The 19493-nt window shown below is 38.0% G+C and overlaps 4 protein-coding genes across 6 annotated transcripts in view; 2 read left to right on the top strand and 2 right to left on the bottom strand.

The window, feature by feature from the left end:
• Sox15 (Sox box protein 15) overlaps window positions 1–3307 on the bottom strand; it is a 62797-nt gene extending 59490 nt beyond the window's left edge. The window contains exon 1 of the mRNA XM_066734207.1: window positions 3081–3307. The gene's annotated coding sequence lies outside the window, so the exon portion shown is untranslated. The remainder of the gene's footprint in view (window positions 1–3080) is intronic.
• A 1751-nt stretch (window positions 3308–5058) lies between these two features.
• Gclm (Glutamate-cysteine ligase modifier subunit) lies at window positions 5059–6727 on the bottom strand. Of its 2 annotated transcripts, none has more exons than XM_066734237.1 (6): window positions 6382–6727; window positions 6169–6231; window positions 5964–6081; window positions 5701–5900; window positions 5512–5626; window positions 5059–5431 (listed from the first exon to the last, which is right to left on the bottom strand). In XM_066734237.1, exons 1-6 carry the CDS (start codon window positions 6466–6468, stop codon window positions 5280–5282), a joined length of 735 nt encoding a protein of 244 aa, XP_066590334.1. In that variant the 5' UTR covers window positions 6469–6727; the 3' UTR covers window positions 5059–5279. The 2 variants fall into 2 exon arrangements, with proteins under 2 accessions (XP_066590334.1, XP_066590333.1); XM_066734236.1 differs by having other exon boundaries at window positions 5964–6084; window positions 6382–6709.
• A 496-nt stretch (window positions 6728–7223) lies between these two features.
• LOC136777726 (transmembrane protein 14 homolog) lies at window positions 7224–8239 on the top strand. Its single transcript, XM_066734244.1, has 3 exons — window positions 7224–7636; window positions 7746–7935; window positions 8016–8239. The coding sequence occupies exons 1-3, from the start codon at window positions 7561–7563 to the stop codon at window positions 8077–8079; spliced, it is 330 nt and encodes a 109-aa protein (XP_066590341.1). The 5' UTR covers window positions 7224–7560; the 3' UTR covers window positions 8080–8239.
• A 195-nt stretch (window positions 8240–8434) lies between these two features.
• Window positions 8435–14778, top strand: LOC136777710 (ornithine decarboxylase-like). Of its 2 annotated transcripts, none has more exons than XM_066734221.1 (9): window positions 8435–8816; window positions 11012–11185; window positions 11274–11517; window positions 11592–11668; window positions 11740–11913; window positions 12160–12499; window positions 12614–12828; window positions 12903–13111; window positions 13193–14778. In XM_066734221.1, exons 3-9 carry the CDS (start codon window positions 11331–11333, stop codon window positions 13407–13409), a joined length of 1419 nt encoding a protein of 472 aa, XP_066590318.1. In that variant the 5' UTR covers window positions 8435–8816; window positions 11012–11185; window positions 11274–11330; the 3' UTR covers window positions 13410–14778. The 2 variants fall into 2 exon arrangements, with proteins under 2 accessions (XP_066590318.1, XP_066590319.1); XM_066734222.1 differs by lacking the exon at window positions 8435–8816 and adding an exon at window positions 10539–10746.
• The last annotated feature ends 4715 nt before the right edge of the window (window positions 14779–19493 follow it).

The raw sequence follows: 19493 nt of genomic DNA, 5'->3' as shown, positions 1-19493 counted from the left end.
CAGCCGCCTCCAATGTTCCTGATAACCGGCTATCGTTGCTGCTCTCTTGGCCGCTGTTATTATTATTATTATTCTTGTTGTTATTATGCCAGGAGCCACGTTCGAACGCACCTTTCTCGCCCACGTAGGCCGACCGCGCTCTACGAAGAAAGGGACGCGTAGTCGCGTGTAGTGTAGTACGTACTCACTGTGAAAAATACCTGACCAACACACCGTTTAATCTACCAACGGTAATAAGCGACTTCGATATCGAACAAATTTCAAATCAACGTCCAACTCCTTCCTCTTTAATCGCACGAGCAAATCTGCCAACGTAATTTTCTTCTCTCGATTATTCCTAACCTAACCTCGCAACTCTATATCGTACGTACGTCTCCTCTCTAATATACCATGCACGCTCTGTTATTATAGATTTTTATTCAAAATCACACATGTCGTTTGAGGTTTTTTTTTTAATGCCAGTGGGCAAAAACGTCGTTGGATTTTATCGTCGAGTTTCCCAGGGCCGCGAGTCCATTTTTCGTAAGGATCGTTGGAATAGATATACCGGCCAATATTCGCTTGATAAGAATGATTAATTAACGTGGCGAAATAGGTTATCGCTGAATACGACCTACCGCGATCGATTTATCGTTAATTATCGTTAAAAATGTAAATCATTTTATATATTGTCGGCGAATGGCGATCGGCGCGTTATCGTAGAAACCGATCTGCGATCTCGCTATGGTATAACGGTTCGATATGCTTCTTCTCGCAGTGGACTCTAATAGAAAAATGCTTCGAGAGACATTAGCGATTCTTTTTCAAGGGATTCTCGCGATCTTATCGCACGATTTACAATTGTGTAACAGCTAGGCTATGTATACATATAGATAGGTATACACAGGTGGAAAAATTTTTGGTGGGAAAACTGGAAGGCGTTGGTGACTGTAAGAGGAGGAAAAGAGGAGGAGGAGGAGGAGGAGGAGGAGGAGGAAGAAGAAGATGAAGAAAAAAAAATAAAAAAATTTGCGAGTATGTTGCGCAGGTTGACTGTAAGGAAGGAAGGTAGGCTGAGGCAGGCAGGCAGGCAGGCACACACAGCATGTTTATTGGCGCATCTCGGAGTCTTAAATCTTTATGTTGTCTCCTGGACGCGGGGCCCTGCTATTCCCCTATCCGCTAGGGGGTGGGGGTGGAACGGGGAGGCGAAAGGAGATCGGCTCGAGCGGAAAAGAAAGAGATAAAGATAAAGAGGGTACGCCGGTCGTCGACGTTCGCCAGACAAAGAGGTTATCCCGCGGGAGAGAGAAACACTGGGAGATATATCTCTTCGACTGTGGCCGCGAAATCGAGTCAAGAAGACTCCGACGACGACCAACGAACGACCAAAGCGTATCCACCGCATTACGCACACAGAAGCCGCAATTTTACCTGCTGCCGTCACCGCCTCCTCCCCCTCCCCTCCTCCACATCGCTCCGATGTGATTCTTCTTTACCTTCTTCCCAACCCCCCCCCCCCTACTGCTCGCTAGAAACCTCGAGATACGACCGTGCTGGAAAAGAAACGCTGCGTATTATCTACTTGTCCTATAAAGCTGCACACGCGAGATTATATACATATATATATAAGTATAGTTTGTGGATCATTCTATAAATATTTTATTGAAATTAATTTTTATCAACTGCCACCACTGTCATCCAGATCACTTCTCGAAAGAATCATGTCACAACTGCTGTACAAAGCAGAGGAATGAGAAAAATGCGAGGAAAAATTTCTGTGAAAAATTCAAGCATCTCCTAGATAGGCGCGCGTTCTCCAATTCTCAATGAGGATCTCACAGTGTAGTTTGTGCTACACAGTTGTGAATTTATGAACGTTTCCGCGGCGATTTTTCGTCGCCGAGTCTATTGAGATTTGCACACAAACGAGGAAGGAAAGTTTAAAAAATTCCATAAAAATGGTCATCTTCGCGCAGCTTTCGATGGTGAGGAGAGAAAAAGAACGAAGGTGGATGGAGGGAGATAACGAGCAACACCTGCCGCATACGTTGGGAAATTTTCAATGCGAAAACGTATACATATATATATAGGAAGAGGGTGGAAGGAGGACTGTTGGTGAACGGTAAGAGGGTGGGGGGGGGGGGGAGGTGGTTGGTGGACCCGTTGCCGCTCCGGGACCGTCCTCCTCCTGCATCCTGCATCTCGGTTCCAGCCGCGGCGGCTCGGCGATAGCATGCCTCTCCCTCTCCTCTCTCGATTTATTTATTCTTCTCTCTCCTCCCCCTCCTACTTCTTTATTTCTGTCCTTTTGCCCGTTTTCTGCTTCCGCAAACGACAGCCGCTTATTTATACCCCGTCTTTGCATCGCGCTTTTGCGTTTATTCGCTACTGCTCGCCGCTTCTTCCCTAACCTATACGTACTCGATCGAGTTTCTCTCCCCTCCCTCTCTGCTTTACTCCCTCCCCCACCCTCTCACCCCCTTATCCACGCCCTCTTATTTCTTCCTCTTCCTACATCATTCTGCTCCCGTAACCTTTTTGTAGGAGGAGAGAAGCTAAACGAGATCTCTACTCGCTTTTTGCTATAGCGACACACACACACACACACACACACCGGCTAGACGACAAGGCATGGCACTCTCCGCTCGCGATCGCCAATTCCTCGAGTGCATCACCTGTCAACACCGCAGCGCCATCACCACCACCGCCGCGCAAGTCTTTATTACTCTCCTTCGACGGTCGCGACGACTCGCGGCCCGCGGGTCAACCTTCTTCTTATTTAGCAGCCAGGGCCAGCTCTCCATCGCGAGCCTGATCGAAGTATACAACACGCGTGCTGCGTTCTTCTCTTTATGCTCTGATCGCGTGCTTCCTCACTCGCGAACCAAACAAAATTCAGGCTAACCTCCCTGCGCCTATCCAAACAATCCCCTCCATTTTTCCAGTGCAACTCGTTCTTACGATTACTCTACGACATTTATATATCCTCGTGATTCGACTCGTGACGAACCACCATCTTCTTTAAATTAAACTATACATTAGATCGCTCCATTAGGCAAGATTTGTCAATGTAGAACAGTTGATAAAATCATTCTTACGTCCGTTCCATGTTTACCAACGACTGTCGAGCGATAAATCAGTTGAATGTAGCCCTCCGCGGTGACAATAATTCCTCCGGTAGCTTGAAAAACTGCTATAGTCAGGCTTTCAATGGATCTCGAGCGTAGAGGTATCTCGGAGCTACTTGGTTAGTAGTACAGTGAAATTGACGGACGATAAAGGCGCGTGTCTGCATGTCGATGGAGTTTAGCGAGAAGCAGAGTCCATGCTTCCAGTCCAGACTCCGGAGCGAAGCGAAGGTTCTTCGGGAATTAGAATGAGGGAGAGGGAGAGAGAGAGAGAGAGAGAGAGAAAGAGAGAGTACTATCGAAACAGTAGCGCTCAGGGTGTGTATACGGGTTCCGGCAAAAGCGCGGGACCGAGCAAATAAATGCTGAAAAGAGGAACAAAACCGACATTATGTGGCATTAACATACAAAGTATGTCAGAGCCGCGGTCCACAGGCATAACATAGTATCGCGCGGCGTTCGCATAGCCCGTGCGCGCTCCAACCAGATCGCCGTGCTCTCCGAGGACGAATAAAACGGGGAGAAGTAGGGGGAGGGGAGTCCTTGCTCCTGAGACACAGAGCCCGAAGGAAGCCAAGACGAGGCAGGAAGGGTTGGATGATGAACGCGGGAGCGGGAAGCTGTAAGTGCGTGCGTGCGTATGTTCTATGTGTTAGAGAGAGAGAGAGAGAGAGAGAGAGAGAGAGAGAGAGAGAGAGAGAGTTTATTTGTGCTATGTGCACCATGCGTGTGTGTATGTAAGTAGAAGGAAAAGGATCAAAAGAAAGAGAGTACGAAACAGGAAGAAGACTCGAGGACTGTCCTGGCGGAAGGAGAGGGAGAGAAAGGACGAGAGCGAAGAGCTATTCTTCCTATATATATATATATACGCTCTCTCCCCCTCGAAGGCTCGAAAGGGCCTGCTGCCCTTCGCTGCATGCGCTGTCCCCATCGTTTCGTTGTCTCTCGTGTCTCATGTGTATGTGTGTGTACCACGCGGTGCGGCTAACGCAAAAGGGTTCCAGCAGCAGCTTCAGCAGCAACAGCAACACAGGCAGAGGGAGAGAATCTCCAACCAGAAGCAAAACGAAAAGTCCCAGCGCGCATATATCGAGAGCCGCTCGACGACGACGATGACGCCGACGCCGCGCGCCGACGACGACGACCACCAGACACACACACATAAAACTACAATCTATACCTCTGTCCTTTCTTCCTCCTCCTCCTCCTCTCACTCCCTCCTCCATTTCCTCTTCGTCCTTCTCGCTTTCTTGCTTCTTCACCTTCACAGCCACCGCTCTATCTGCCTTTTGGGCTCCCGATCTGCTACTGCTAGCGATGGCATCGAACCTTCTTCTTGCACGATATACTCACCAATTTCTTCGTACAATTAACCCGAGCTCGATCGATACGACTTATGATCCATCAACCTTTATTTATATTTGTAAATCATTTTTTTGTTCCCTTTTAACCTCTACTCTGACGCGGGAAAATAGTTCTTTTTAAATAGCATGATTATTTAGGTTTCTTTCCGTATTTTCTTTATTTTTTATCGAAGCTCTTTGCGAAATGGGCATCTACGCAAGTTAACTGAGGCTTTTATAGACAACTTTTACTCGTACCCGGTCGATTTATATTCGTAGCTTACACTACGCTATACACTCGTGTCCCTTTTGCAGTTTTACGTTTACCTTTCCGCTCACTGGCCGCTGGTGAAAATTTATACGTGTGCCGGCGATTCCAGGTACCTAATGCGTTTGTAGAATATATTATTATTTCACAGTATCAGCCAAATAATTCTTCGTCGCCTACCATCTTATTATTTATGAAAAAGATTTTTTGATACATCATTTTTACGTCTAATTATATTTGGATACAGCTTTAAACCGTGTTTCTTTTGCTTCTATTCACGATGGTGTTGAAAAATTTACAAGAAAAATATACATTATTTTGTATAGTGTTAAATATATTGATATATCTTTATTTATCTATAAAACAAATTCTTCTTTTACATATATCTAACTATAAAAAGTATAACAATTGAATACACTTGCATATTAATTTTACAAAAATACATGTACAACTATTTGATCAATATCTGTGATGTTCTATATAAACCTTAATTAAATATATATTATATTAATCAATAACGTGAATTTTTTGCTACAATATTTATACTGTGTGGTAAATTTATTTATTGTCCTTTTCCTTGTTGATATTTACAAGATATCCTTTGGATGAAAGTATACCACGACATTTTAAATGAACCTGATATTTAACAATCCAATTTAAATTAACTGCAGGACCAAAAATTTCTTCCAAGATTTCTGGAGGTAACATTTCTGTCAAAATACCAATTCTTTAATAATAATATTATACTTAAACAATAATAATATTTTAAAGTTTGATCAGTTATACTTACGGCTGGGATCACTGTGGGTTAATAACTGTATAAAATTTTCTTTAGTAAATGTTTGTAGTGCTTGTGGGACTACGCAACAAGCTGCCAAATTAATTTGCACTATACTTGGTTTAATCTAAACAAAAAAAATATAAGCTTTGATATTTGTATTAAAAAGAAGTAATAGTAAAAATTTAGTGGAATATTTACCTTAGCCCATTCGTATAATTCAATAAATGTATTTGTACTAACATCACTTATTCCAAGGCTACATATCTTTCCATTTATATGTAGCTTTTCAAGAGAACTCCACAATTGTTTCAATGAAGGTAAAATATCATTTTGCTTATCATTACTGTTATAGGCAATTATCAGTGACTCAATTTTCTCTGTATTTAGAACACTGAAAACTAATACAAATGTATAAGTAAGACAAACCTATTTCATATTCAATAAAGTTATTATATTTATACCATGTTTTAATGCTTCTGTTAAAAATTCTGATTTGGCAGAAGAAAGATAAACTTTCACTGTGATTTTTAGCTCTTTTCTATCAACTTCATTCAGGTCTGCATTTTCTGGTCTATTTATCTGCTAAAGAAGAATAGGGAAAAATTGGTATTTTTTAAAAAAGTGAAATTTGGAAATCTTTTGAGTTCACTTAGTCTGATTACTTACAGTGATAAGGCCATCCCTTATATCGGGACTATCTCGTAAAATAATTTTAAGCGTTTCGGTCAGCTGGAAAAATTGAGTATTTAAAAATTATAAACATAACCTCAAAGGGATTCTTTTACCTTCACTTTCATAAAGTTTCACAGATATTATACCAAAAAAATTACAAATATCTAACGAAAGGAGAATAGTTTCTTAATAAATTAAAAATCTTACCTCATCAGCTGGATTTTGACTGGCCTTTGTCTTTGTTTCGTCTAGAATAAGTATATTTCCAGTGTGAACTAATATGTTTTGAGACATTTTTTTATTTAGAAGAATAGTTGCTAATATTGCGTGCAATAGAACGTTTCAATATTTAATTATGATAGCAGTATAGACTTATCATGTGCGACAAGAAAAATCCGCGGCTTACGGGTGTCAATTTATATGACAGAGAACTATCCTCTAACTCTGTAATGACTTGCGCAACTTTATCAACTGGAATTACATTTTACACTTTAGTATTTCCTATTCCTATCCCTACTCTCTTTCCCTCGCCTGACGATAGAACAGAATCAATATATACATACATCAATCAGATATATATGTATATTGTATATTACAATTGTAGACATATTGACTTATGCGAAAAATTACGTAACAATATATATTCACAATCACATTTTGTTTGAAAGCTTGCAAAAATAGATAGATGTATTTGCATTTGATTAATAGACACTATATAATTTCCCACCCGATTGCACTAAAAACTGCCATATAATTATCATACGTATACTATAAATCATAATTTAAATAATCTAGTGCGTTTTATTCATTAGTTTTTTTCCCCTATACAAAATTACGAATAATTTTATTCTTCTTGTAAAATTTCGCAGGAAACAACACAATTATATTCACATATAAATATCTCAATGAGTCCTAAATAAATATATCATTGGTTGTAACAGTCCCCTTTCTTTAATTAATAGCAAAACAAAATATTGTATTCTTTCATTTGGATTGTCAAATTTCGGAGGATACGAGAAAAAAATGATCATACATTCCATCTTATTGCATTACATTGCGCATTAGTACAAAGTCGTTATTAAATTTTTAATTGTCATTATCTTTCCATATTTATTCCTACAGTATATAAATATTAAAAATTATTGAATAGAATCATTTTCATTTATAACGACTACGTCATGTACCAAAAGCTTGTAAACTCGCCTTATGGTAATGCAATTTAAAAGTTATATAGAGGAAAGTCTTGAAAACAAATAAGCCATGCCCGTGTGGTGTATGTAATTCGGTGTAATTTCATGCAACGACTGATGATAAGCAGAATTTGTTTTTTTCATCAACTCTTGGGATAAATATAGTGTCATAAGTTTACATAAAATAAAAGCAATAATGCCTATTGACTTTTATGGATTTGCTTACGCAGCAACCGTAGCTGCAGGTGGAATTTTGGGTTATGTGAAATCAAGTATGTTTACAGTTTAATAAACAGTTTTCACTTCTTACCCTTGTATAAATTTGATACATTTTAGCTGATAGTTTGATTATGGTTCGTATAATTATATTATTTTACATAGATTCAATTCCATCTTTGGGAGCTGGTCTTCTTTTTGGAACAGCTTTGGGCTATGGAGCTTATCAATCATCCCAAGAGCCTGCTAATATCATGCCACTTTTAGGGACAAGCACGATACTTGGTGGGATGATGGGTTATCGGTTTTATAATACGGGCAAAATAATGCCTGCTGGAGTTATTACCATATTAAGGTGATTTGCCGATTTTACTTTAAAAGTCTGTCTTCCTGAAGTATGGATATTAACGTTAATGATATATATGTATATTTCAGTGCTGCTATGGTTATACGGCTAGTTGTGAACTATTTGTCAGAATCACCGATGAAAGTTAAATAGTTTCTTTATCGTTAAGTTTTATTTCATTTTGTATTACATAGATGATATGTAAGATGTATGGATTTTGTTAAGTCGCAGTAATTTTGTAATATATTGTGTCCATTTACAAGAAAATTGTTTGGAAAAATCACTTATAGAATTATATGAATAATTGTTTCTATGTGTTTTTTAACCTATTACACCTTTCTTGAATTGTGTTGTTTCGTTATTTGACAGATTTGTCCACTAGGCTTTTGTATCACCAGGCAGGTATGGACAAGATTGGGCATTGTTTTTTAGCTCATAGATGGCGCCGTGAGTCTCGCAGAATTAGAACACCCACGCGTTTCACGTAAATTTTTGTTCTATGCTTTGTTGGGCTCCTTTTCCGATTCGAGTGTTCTTGGTTGGGGTTTGGCTGGTGGTGTCGTGTGGTGTGGTATGAAATTTCGCAAATTTTAAACATTCCGAATTAACCGAAAATTTCATTGAAATTAAAAATTTTCAACTTCGAGATAATCGCGATGCCCGACGCTAGAGCGTAAACGGTAAAGCGAACGTGTGAACGAATGTTTTATTCCGAAATAATCCACGAACAACGTGTCGCGTGGAAATCCGACAGGCTCTGGTCTTCTTACGAACGAAAGAATTACCCTTATCAATTGATCTGACTGATTTTTGGGATCCAGTCTCCGAAAACTTTCACCATTCCGTCAATAACCGTGTGCCGGCCCGTAGGGTGGCGATCATCTGATAAGGTAATCATTATCTAACAATTACAATATATAATACTATGATCTCTCACTGTATGGCACCACAATGCTCAATCCCAGTCAATCTTTCTTCTAATCATTGCTACCACGTAGATTTAATATCTATCGATGACTCATATTTCAGACATATGTTACGCAGTACGGCCCCAATGATATTTATTTCAAATTTTAAGGAAATTCGAGATAACCGTTACCATTGCCTTGTAAAGATCTGACGTAGTATCTACTGACTGTAGAGACTCGCATTTATACATCTTGTATATTGATGGAATTCTATTTTTATTTAATCCGATTCTATGTATGCGTGATAAAAATATATTATTTCTGACGTTTTCTTCGAAACTGGCATACTTCACTATTTTTAAACGCAATATGCATATCAAGTTTAATAATCTATATTATTATTGTATCTATCAAGTTGCATTAACTGCTTTTGAATACAGGCTTCAGTCAAATAAGTCTTCATTTTCCCGTGTTTCTAGATATAGGAAATAACTTTTAGAAATTGACTAGTAGAGTATCACTTGTAAGAAAAACAATTTTACTTTAGTACCTTGATTAGTTGATTTTTTAACTATTGAAGATGGCTCCGTATCTAAAGTCTTATGTACATTAGCTACAACAGAGGCAGACGCATTGGCATCTTGCTGCATTACCAAGTCGTTTGCAAATAAGCTGACTCAATGAGATTTAAAGCGGTTAATATTGTAAAATTTGTGGAACGCGTGTAGCCTATATCTCTTATTGCCTTGAGACTGGCAGAAACCCACTCTGTCTGGTATTTCCTCTTCAAACCAGTGAATGATTGTATACCATCAGTACTCTGTCCTTGTTTCTCTCATATTTTGACGTATCTAATTTTTTATCCTCGTTTAATCTGGGATAAAATAATTTATTTTATCAGAGTGATTGCAGATATAGTATTTTAGCAACATTTACTGATTATTGCTAATGAAATTTAGTATGCTTGATAATTGCTAAAAGCTATGTTATTCATTGATTATTAGTGTTTTCAATGATTTAACAAGACTCTTCTGCTCGAATCCTCCTTGTTGATAAGCTTTAAAAATTTGTTTGAAGGAATGGTCAAGTAGAATCAAATATTTGCACAGATGGTGCATTACTTGCGTTCATAACAATGACTAAGATCAGTAAGCTTCAGTCTTTTGATCAATTTGTTATGCATAATATAAATTACTCAGTAACTGTCTTTATATTATTAGTGAAATTATTTAGTTCTTAAAAAATTATTGATTTGGCAGTATCTGTAAACCTCTTATTGATCATTCAAATTAGAGAATAATCATCTTTATGGTAAATATTTTCAATTTTTTAATTGACTTGTCTCCTTGAATTATTATTTATTTTGTAATATATCTGAATGTTTATCACAAGATTAGGTCACATGGTACATAAAATTATTGCATTGCTTATATCAGAAATTGTCATAGATTGATGTTGATGAATGTACAGCCAATATTATTGAAAAATGTAATATATTGTTTGCCCCCTACGGAGCTCAATTCTTGGAAATGGCATGTGCATCACCCTCCTTCTTATTTGATTGGATCACTATGAACCATGTACCTCTTGACTGTCATGCAGATAAGCTATACTGAGGAGTAGACTTGGAACCACGCAAAGACTGCCTGATAATACTTATCTTCCTCGTATAAATAGTGCCCTAAATAGTTGCTTCAGGTTCAGTTCTGTCCTGCATTTCTTGGGGTCTGAAGCTGCTCTGCAGTATTCCATAAAATCTTTCTCTTATATTTTTCAAGTTTTTATTTTAAATTTTCTTATACATATTTTAACTTTGGTGTCCTCTTTAGTATAAAATTGCCCAAAATTTCATCCGCAATTTATTTTTTGTATGTGTTATATACAAGGCCTGAGAATTACGTTCCACGCTAAGGTAATACATGTTTTATCATGAGAATTATTGTAGAAAACATTGTATGAAATTGGAAATTTTATAAAGCAAACAATTATTATTTTTGTCATGAATTACAACTCCAGCAATACTGTTGGAATTTCATATCAGTAGTAATCATTAATCATCTTGAAGTACAAAATACGTTATCAGTGAAGTGGGCTCCAAGCAGTCTAGATCATTATAGTTGATTTGTACATTACAAATATATGAAAGAGTTTAACAACATGCAATTGTTTGATTTTAGGGTTCAATCTGCGATAGGCTGGTGAACCAGTCTGTTGGTGGGTGTCTGACTAACAGTTGCAACTGGAAGTTGGCCCTGAACGCAGAGCCCCCGTGGCTTTGCTAGCACCCCTACAGTGATATTATTTTAACCCGTCTCCCCACGACAGTCAAGATTCTCATTGACAGCTGCCTCGTACGTATTTGGAAAAAACCATTAAAAAGTTTCTAGTACAGTTTCTTTTTGGATACGAACTACTATATCTCTCTTTATTTAATTACAGTTTGCTGCCTAGCACCTATAGAATATTTAACTAAACTACATACTTTAATCATTCAACATGAAGGTTACAAATCTGGATGAACGTATCCACGTTTTGGACGGGTCGTCTAACGTTATGACTGTGGTCAAAGATATTGCATTAAGTGGCTTACAAGAAGAAGCATTTTATGTACTTGATATTGGAGATATTGTAAATAAACATCAAATTTGGAAAGAAAAATTGCCACGTGTTCAGCCTTACTATGGTAAGTTGTTTGCCAGTAAAATATAAAATTGTTTGTATTTATGAAAATATCTCTATATGTTTCTTAATTTTCAGCTGTTAAATGTAACGACAGTTTAATCGTACTTGAAGTACTAGCATCACTTGGTATTGGCTTTGACTGTGCATCAAAAGTGAGTATAATCTCTACAAGTTTTTGCTGTATTACTCTACAAGTAAAATTTAAGCGTAAATTTGTTTTTAGACTGAAATCAATAAAGTTCTAAGCGTCGGAGTAGATTCTTCAAAAATCATTTTTGCCAACCCAGCTAAACCAGCATCTCACATTCGTCATGCCGCTGCTGTGGGTGTCGACACTATGACCGTTGACAATGAAAGCGAGCTACATAAAATCAAAAAGCTTCATCCGGCAGCTAAGGTATGTAAAAATCTTTTATTCAAGTAATTCTCATTTCTGTCGATTGATTTTTGGAGAAAGAGAGATGTTGAATTCTTTCACATATTTCCCCCTTTTTATCTTATCAGATTGATACAAGTGTCTTCTAATATACGCGTAGATTATTATTCGTTTAATAAAGCTTTTTCGAGAACTACTAATCAATCAAGTCTTTTTTAGAGTATGTCATTCGGCAGACAAACATTCAATCGATTTAATTGTTATTAGGTCGTAATTCGCATTCGTTGCGATGCCGAAGTTGCTCAATGCCAACTGGGTATGAAATTTGGTTGTGACCCAATCTACGAGGCTCCCAATTTATTGCGCATAGCAAGAATGCTAGATCTGGACGTTATCGGCGTCAGCTTTCACGTTGGTTCTGGCTGTCAAGATCCACCTGTGTTTCACAGGGCAATCCGTCACGCAAAGATTCTTTTCGACTTGGCAATTGATCTTGGATTCAAGCCGTATCTACTTGATATCGGTGGTGGCTATCCAGGAAATAAAGGCACCAGCATCGATAAAATTGCAGACGTCGTTAATAAAGCAATCGACGAATACTTTGACAGTGAGTTATAACCTTTTTAACAGATTATTCCAAATGTATTAGTGATTGGAAGTCGATTACAATGTTGATTTTCGCAATTTCATCGTACTAAGCTTCTGTTTTCTGATGTTTCAGCCGACGCAGTGCATATAATCGCAGAGCCTGGACGCTTTTACGTGGCGTCAGCGTTTACTCTGGCTACAAGTATCCACAGCAAGCGTTCAGTTCGTGGCGATGAAAATTGTCCTAATGTCACTACGCACAATATGTATTACATCAATGACGGTGTATATGGCTCTTTCAACTGTTTGCTTTATGACCATCAACATGTAACTCCATTACCGTTGAAGGTAAATTTTTCCCTTCATTTTTATATCCTCCGTATCTTTCTGCATTGTATAAAAAAAAAACATTATTCATTCAGGATGGTTGCGGAAAAATGATCCCATCGAGCATCTGGGGTCCAACTTGCGATGGTTTGGATCAGGTTGTGGACAATATATTGCTGCACGAGATGGAGCTAGGAGACTGGATCATCTTTGAAGACATGGGAGCTTACACTTTGCCCGTTGCATCACCGTTCAACGGATTTCCCGTTCCTAAAGTTCACGTTGTGGCTGATGAGAGCATTTGGTAAGATCACGTGAACAGATATTTTGTTTATTTTCCTCTAGATAAGAGAGTACGTCGTAACTGTTGATGAACTTTCTGTAGGTTATTGCTGAAGGATGCATTACCCCTGACCGAAGATCACTTTGTCATTGGTAATACTCCGGCCAACTTGCGCCTTGGTTTGGATATCGGTGGGACTGATATCGATCCCTGGAGCAACCCAGCCATCCAACTGTCACAGGCCGAAATGTTAACTGATTCTCCAAACGATTCACCGACTTTTATCTATGATTACGTAGAGATTGAGCCGCTTAACTGAAACACTTTGATAACTGAACTTTGCTGTACGAACTTGAAACGAGAGGCTCGGCATTGCGTTTTTATTCACGCATTTTTCACGTTTCTAAGCGAAAAGGTGCAGTTTTACAAAAGTTACGAGGAGTTTAGTATATATGTAACCCTCGTACGGGGTATAAGTTCATTTTTACAGTGCCTTTGGAAATATCGACTTTTTGGGGCTGTAACAATCAACTATTTCGTACGAAGATATTTTTATTGGATTTGTCTTACATTTTTTTCTAGTGCTGTATCTAACGTAACATTCCTTTCTCGATTTAATTTCAAAATTACCAACGCTCTATAGCATTTTTACATTCCTCTGTTTTAAATCATTGTTCTGATATCTAATAGGCGTAAAAGGGCCAATGACCGAGCACTTGATCTGATTTCAGAGGTAACTTTTGAACAAAGTTTTTAACTTACTCAAACATTTATCGGTAAGAAGTTTGTAGATTTATAGATTGCTTGCTTCGGTAAATTTTTGATATATGTATCTTGGGAAAACTTATGGAATCATACAAGGCACAATGAATAATGTCGAACGTACATGCATGTTTCTAATACTAAAATTGAGAAATGTTACAATAGTGGAATATATTTACAAGCATTATAAGTTATACAGTAAAGATAGCTTGAAATAGAGTAATCCTTGTATGCTAGCTGTAGTTTTCGTGTTATACGATACGTTATCAATATGCTGTTTTCTTCTAAGTGTTTACACGACTTACTTCCTTTTATATAGTAAGCCTTGATTTATGTTAATCATTGAAAAAGATGAATCGCTAATGGTTGGAAAAATAGTCTAATACCGCTAGTGTTAAATAACTCGACGAACTTTGCGACAAAATGATCGGTCGAGTATCTTAAACTAATATTTTTTTCTTTTCCTCTAGTTTTGGGGTATCTTGCTTTTATCGAGAGTGTTTGGTTTCGCGCGAGTCGGTGGCATTATGTAATTCGGACAATTCTTTTACGACGATTTTTCTTCGACAAAGATGAGATGGTTTTCGATGAATGTAGATGTACACGCTTAGCTGTTAGAATATAAACTAGGTATACTTACTGCATATATAGAACAACACGTGGTTTACAGTTCTCAATTTGATTTCTGTACCGGAGAAAATTTAAATCTGTAGGATTGCTAGGTCTTTTCAAGCATTGAGGCAGCTGTCACAAGAAACAAAGAAAATTAGTTTTTAATTAATTCTTATTCTTGTATTTATAGTTAAATTATAATTATGATTAATTATTATTACCATTATTATTATTGTCATCATTATTGCTATTAATGAATTTATTATTAATCAATTAATATTTGTAATGGCGTCAATAAACTACTTCCAGGCGAATTGTCTCTATCTCGTTATTTTCTCCCTAAAAATTCCTCCCGATCGATACAGATTAAAAATTGCCCGATAGAAAAGTAGGTCATAGTTGAACTATTTTTGTGCATTACACTTGTGCTAAATCTGATATTACGCAAAATAGCTGATAATTTTCTACTTCCTATATACCGAGAGAATGAAATGACGTTGATAAGAATGACACGATTGGTCCATGAGACGTAAAAATTCTATTGGAAAGGCGCAAAATAAAATTAATAGATCACTCTCGAGTATTGTGCGTGGGGAAAATTGAGCACTGCTGTTGGTGCATAAACATAGTAAAATTTGTTTGGCGGTTTTTACGACATTTGACGGTTCTACGCACTATTTTAATCGAAGCTGATCAAGTGGGAGAGAAGGTTATTAATAAACTTTACTTTTCAACTAACCGTTACATGACGCGAATCTGATATTACAAATCGCACCAAGTTATAAGGTACACGTGTAAGAAAATATAGATACCTACGTTTGATCGATACAACGATACCACCGGACAAAGATGAATTCTACTTGAGATAACCGGTAAAAGCTTTGCCCTCGCAGATAATGAATATTCATCAATTATCACAATAAGGACAAAATATTTCTACGTTCATATATATATATATATATATATATATATATATATTTATATAGGAGATTGTCAAACTTGGGAATTTAACGATTGATTGATAATCTAGGAGACTTTCCTTATCGAGTCGCATTTGTAAAATGCACTAAATAGTATAACAACTATAAGTGCATGCACTTTTCCCATTACTAATGGTACTTGGTTCAATTGGAAAATAATAACTTTCTATTGTTACAGGTAAACCATTTGTACGTCGATAGACAATACACGTATCTCGTGCAGAATTGGCTTATCCATCATGGACCTTTTTCAGTCTACACGCAAGATACACATCGATATAAACGTATTATTTTTTCTTTAAACATGGGAATTTAACGAATGATCGATCATCTAAAAATACTCCTTATCGAGTCGTATTTGTAAAATGCACTAAATTGTAAAAACTATAAGTGCATACAATATTGTTCCGTTACTAGTGGTACTTGGTTCAATTGGAAAATAATAACTTTCTATAGTTGCAGATAAACCATTTGTACGTCGATAGAAAATGAGTGTATATTGTGCAGAATTGGCTTATCATCATGAACCTCTTCCAGTTTACACACAAGATACACATCGATACAAGCGTATTATTTTTCGTTAACCTTGAATCGATAATACGATTTAGAGACGATTAAAAACTTGGCTATGATATGCCGTGGCTCGCATAGGAAAGATAAATCTGTGATAATCAACAATGATTTACCTTGGTTGCAGATGATCAATCGAGCAGAAATTAATGGCTCGATTGCATAACACGCCATAAATCTGGTTCAATCTACCGAAAACTGACGCATGGAAAATACTTTAAACTATTGTTATATAACATGAAAAAACTTAAGAGAGAAAACAATAGGAGAAATATAAATGAAAGGGGGTAAATGACGATTAAACAATTTTGCAACAAAAAATAACCCTGATCGTGATGAAAATCCAGAATCGTCGAGATTCGAGTGTGCAAAGAACGTGGATGCCCACTGTGCAAGGTGCAACCATTCGTGATCCACGTGCCATTCTTTTGAATATATGAAAAAAGTGCAGGGGTCCTTCCAATAATTTCACTCGCAGTCGATGCAAATAGGACGAAAATCGAGGCGTGCTTCAAGCATCGAATTGCGCAATAAAGAAATGCACCGACTGCTTTAAAGCGAATGATTATCAAGATTGGGTTGGAGATCTCAATTGGCCAAGGTTTTCCTTTACGACGAACGTGTGTACGCATGCCATGGTCCCCGTAATGCGTTGTGAAAGGTACTTCAACTTTTTAACTACTGCACTGTCCAGCCGGATGATTACAAAATAATTATTAGTAATCTTTTTGCTTCGAAAATTATTCTTTCTCCTCCCCCCTTCCTACCCGAAATGGCTAAGTTTCGCAGGCAAACGCAACTCCCCTATTAATTTTTCTACAACGACAAGATTAACGTAATCCGAAAAGCACTTTTATTGGTAAATATTCAGAGCAATAATTATCGCAGTGAATTTTCTCATTTTCCAACTAAACTGTTTCTCGTTTATTTCTTAGTGGAAGCTGGTGAAATTTTGGATGTGTTTTGTGCTGCAGGATGGATTGTAACGAGTTTGAGAGAAGAACAAGAGTGGGATATCGAGAATAGGAAGAATCGAGATAGGCGAACGTCAGAGCTAGGCTACTTTAATCAGAAATCACAATGGAGCGACTCGAGTGGATCGGGAAGGCTTTCGTGTATAGTGGCTTATTTTTTTACTCAGCCAGTTGTAGCATTAGCCACGGACATTAGAACGACTTAGAACTGATTTCACAATCGCTCCGGGAATAAATAATGAAAAATGCTGAACAATATCAAGATCAGTTACGTAAAAGAAATGGAAAGAAGAGGCGCAAAGATTTCTTTTTAATTCTCTCCGCTGTACTTCAACATCGCGAGAACGACCTATACTTTCACTTTCGTAATTAGTGCTTAGGTACGCGCATTATGTGCCTATACGCCGCATCGGAGATAGGGAAAAAGGAAAGAAGGAAAGTAAAGTGTGTTAAGGAGTCCATTTGTAAGGAGCGAAAAACAACGGGTGCCTTACGAAAAATTCACTGTCAATGTTACAGCTTATCTTATTAGTTCTTGGTTGCGAACGGATCGAATAGAGGAAAAGTTTGGAGGGAAGCATCACTGGAAGGATCTCTCCAGAAAAGAAGAAAACTAAACTATAAAGGAATCGATTTGTAAGGAGCGAAAAACAACAGGTTCTTTACGAAAAATTCACTGTCAATGTTACAAATTATCGTTGTTGCGAACGGACCGAATAGGCGAATAGCCGAGAAGTATATACCACCGGAAGGATCTCTCTAGGAAAGAAGGAAACTAAACTATAAAGGAATCGATTTGTATAAGGAGCGAAAAACGACAGGTTCTTCGCGAAAGATTCACTGTCAATGTTACAACCTATTTTAATTCTCAGTTGCGAACGAACCGACCAGACAAAAAGTCAAGAGAGAAGCACGTCACACCGGAAGGATCTCTCTCTCTCTCTCTCTCTCTCTCTCTCTCTCTCTCTCGCGAGTATTTACACATTCGAGCCTCGTAAAGTCGTTACGACTCTGTAAATAGGTACGGGGGAGAGACTTTTCCACGGTATTCAAAGCACCGAACGATCATAGCATTCGTAGCATATAGCTTATTTTATTCCACGAGTGCCTCTTCTGCCGAGATAATAGTTGTTACGTTTGCTCTCGTGTACGGTGAACATACACAGGAAAGGCTTAAAGTCCCGTGAACCCTGCAGCTCTCGTGTCAGCATAACATATAATAACGACTATCATACGAGGCAGTGCACGAGCGATTTCACTTTTAACCGTCGAGCTAACTGCATCTTTTCCTCTCTCTCTCTCCCCTCTCTTACACACTATATTCATCCGTTTATACCCGTTCCTTTTCCGACCGAGTGAAAAACAAACCTGGCACGCCAAAAATCCTTTGGATCCTTCCAGCAGAAGCATTCTCTTTATGGCGCGACGAGAGCGAAAAACGAGACAGTTTGGAAAATAAAAACGAGGAACGTACTGGGCGCGGGTGAACGATACTTGCAAGAACAGTGGGAAAAAGTAGAGATATTAATACTCGTTTATATAACGCGCTCTAACCGTGCACTCTGCTATACAAGGCTAACAATGCTTTATTTCTCTCTCCCTCTCTCTCTCTCTCTCTCTTTCTTTCTCCTCCCCCCCCCCCCCTTTCCAACTTGTATCCACACGCACGTGTATAGTCGAATACACGGGCCATTATTTATCCACATTAGAAATAGCATTAACGAAAACCATTAATATGAAAGCAGCCGTAGAGATCGTTAAACGCTGGCTTTAATTAATTTATTCTAATTTAACCGAATATTCGATTAACCGAGCCTGATTATTAGAATAGAAACAACTTTATTGCGCAAGACTTTTCGAGTCTATCTACTCATAATTTCTGGCAATATATATATATATATATATATATATTAATTAATTCGCTTGGTTCGCCGTGATTTAACGCGGGTCGCAGAGAAAATTCACTCGAGTCAAAATTTATTACGTCTTATCGTTAATTGGAGGATGTTGCGTAATACGCACTTTGCACTCCCGACTGAAAGCAACTTGGACACTGGAGGACAATGGGGTTTCGATGTATCGCCCACGCACGTTTAACGTATAGCTATATATATATATATATATATAGCTAATAGAGAAAAAATGTTAAGAAACGCTCGAGATTTGAGATATTCGAATCTCGAGCCGATCGAGACTCGAATATTCCCGCGCGTTAAGCGCCGTTAGTTCTTTCGCGCCCATTACAAACTCCGCGGACTAAGGTCACCCCCTTCCTATTCAAGCAACTTTTACATAATACGTAAAGAAAAATGCGAGTCTGAGAAAAACTCTGTGCATCTCTTCGAACGCCCACATTTATTTGCACGCACACCGGGATACGATGCGTTACGTCCACGACAAAACCTACCACCTGGGCTGGATGACTCGCGTGACACGGAATCATTAAAAGGAAAAAAAAGGTACGAGCAAAAATCCTGGTACTCTGCCGAACGTGTAATGACACGG

This window comes from Prorops nasuta, unplaced genomic scaffold, assembly GCF_024137725.1.
Source record: "Prorops nasuta isolate Cenicafe-Biocafe unplaced genomic scaffold, Cenicafe_Pnas_1.2 PNAS00011, whole genome shotgun sequence".
Classification (NCBI taxonomy): domain Eukaryota; kingdom Metazoa; phylum Arthropoda; class Insecta; order Hymenoptera; family Bethylidae; genus Prorops; species Prorops nasuta.
This window is presented reverse-complemented; position numbering and strand designations above follow the sequence as displayed.

Coding starts and splice junctions, on each gene's coding strand:
- Gclm (XM_066734236.1), bottom strand. CDS start 6,468: ATGTCTCAAAACATATTAGTTCACACTGGAAATATACTTATTCTAGAC. Junction 6,232..6,381: donor GTCAAAATCCAGCTGATGAG/GTAAGATTTTTA, acceptor CAATTTTTCCAG/CTGACCGAAACGCTTAAAAT. Junction 6,085..6,168: donor TAAGGGATGGCCTTATCACT/GTAAGTAATCAG, acceptor ATTCTTCTTTAG/CAGATAAATAGACCAGAAAA.
- LOC136777726 (XM_066734244.1), top strand. CDS start 7,561: ATGCCTATTGACTTTTATGGATTTGCTTACGCAGCAACCGTAGCTGCA. Junction 7,637..7,745: donor TTTGGGTTATGTGAAATCAA/GTATGTTTACAG, acceptor TATTTTACATAG/ATTCAATTCCATCTTTGGGA. Junction 7,936..8,015: donor GGAGTTATTACCATATTAAG/GTGATTTGCCGA, acceptor TGTATATTTCAG/TGCTGCTATGGTTATACGGC.
- LOC136777710 (XM_066734221.1), top strand. CDS start 11,331: ATGAAGGTTACAAATCTGGATGAACGTATCCACGTTTTGGACGGGTCG. Junction 12,829..12,902: donor TAACTCCATTACCGTTGAAG/GTAAATTTTTCC, acceptor TTATTCATTCAG/GATGGTTGCGGAAAAATGAT. Junction 13,112..13,192: donor GTGGCTGATGAGAGCATTTG/GTAAGATCACGT, acceptor AACTTTCTGTAG/GTTATTGCTGAAGGATGCAT.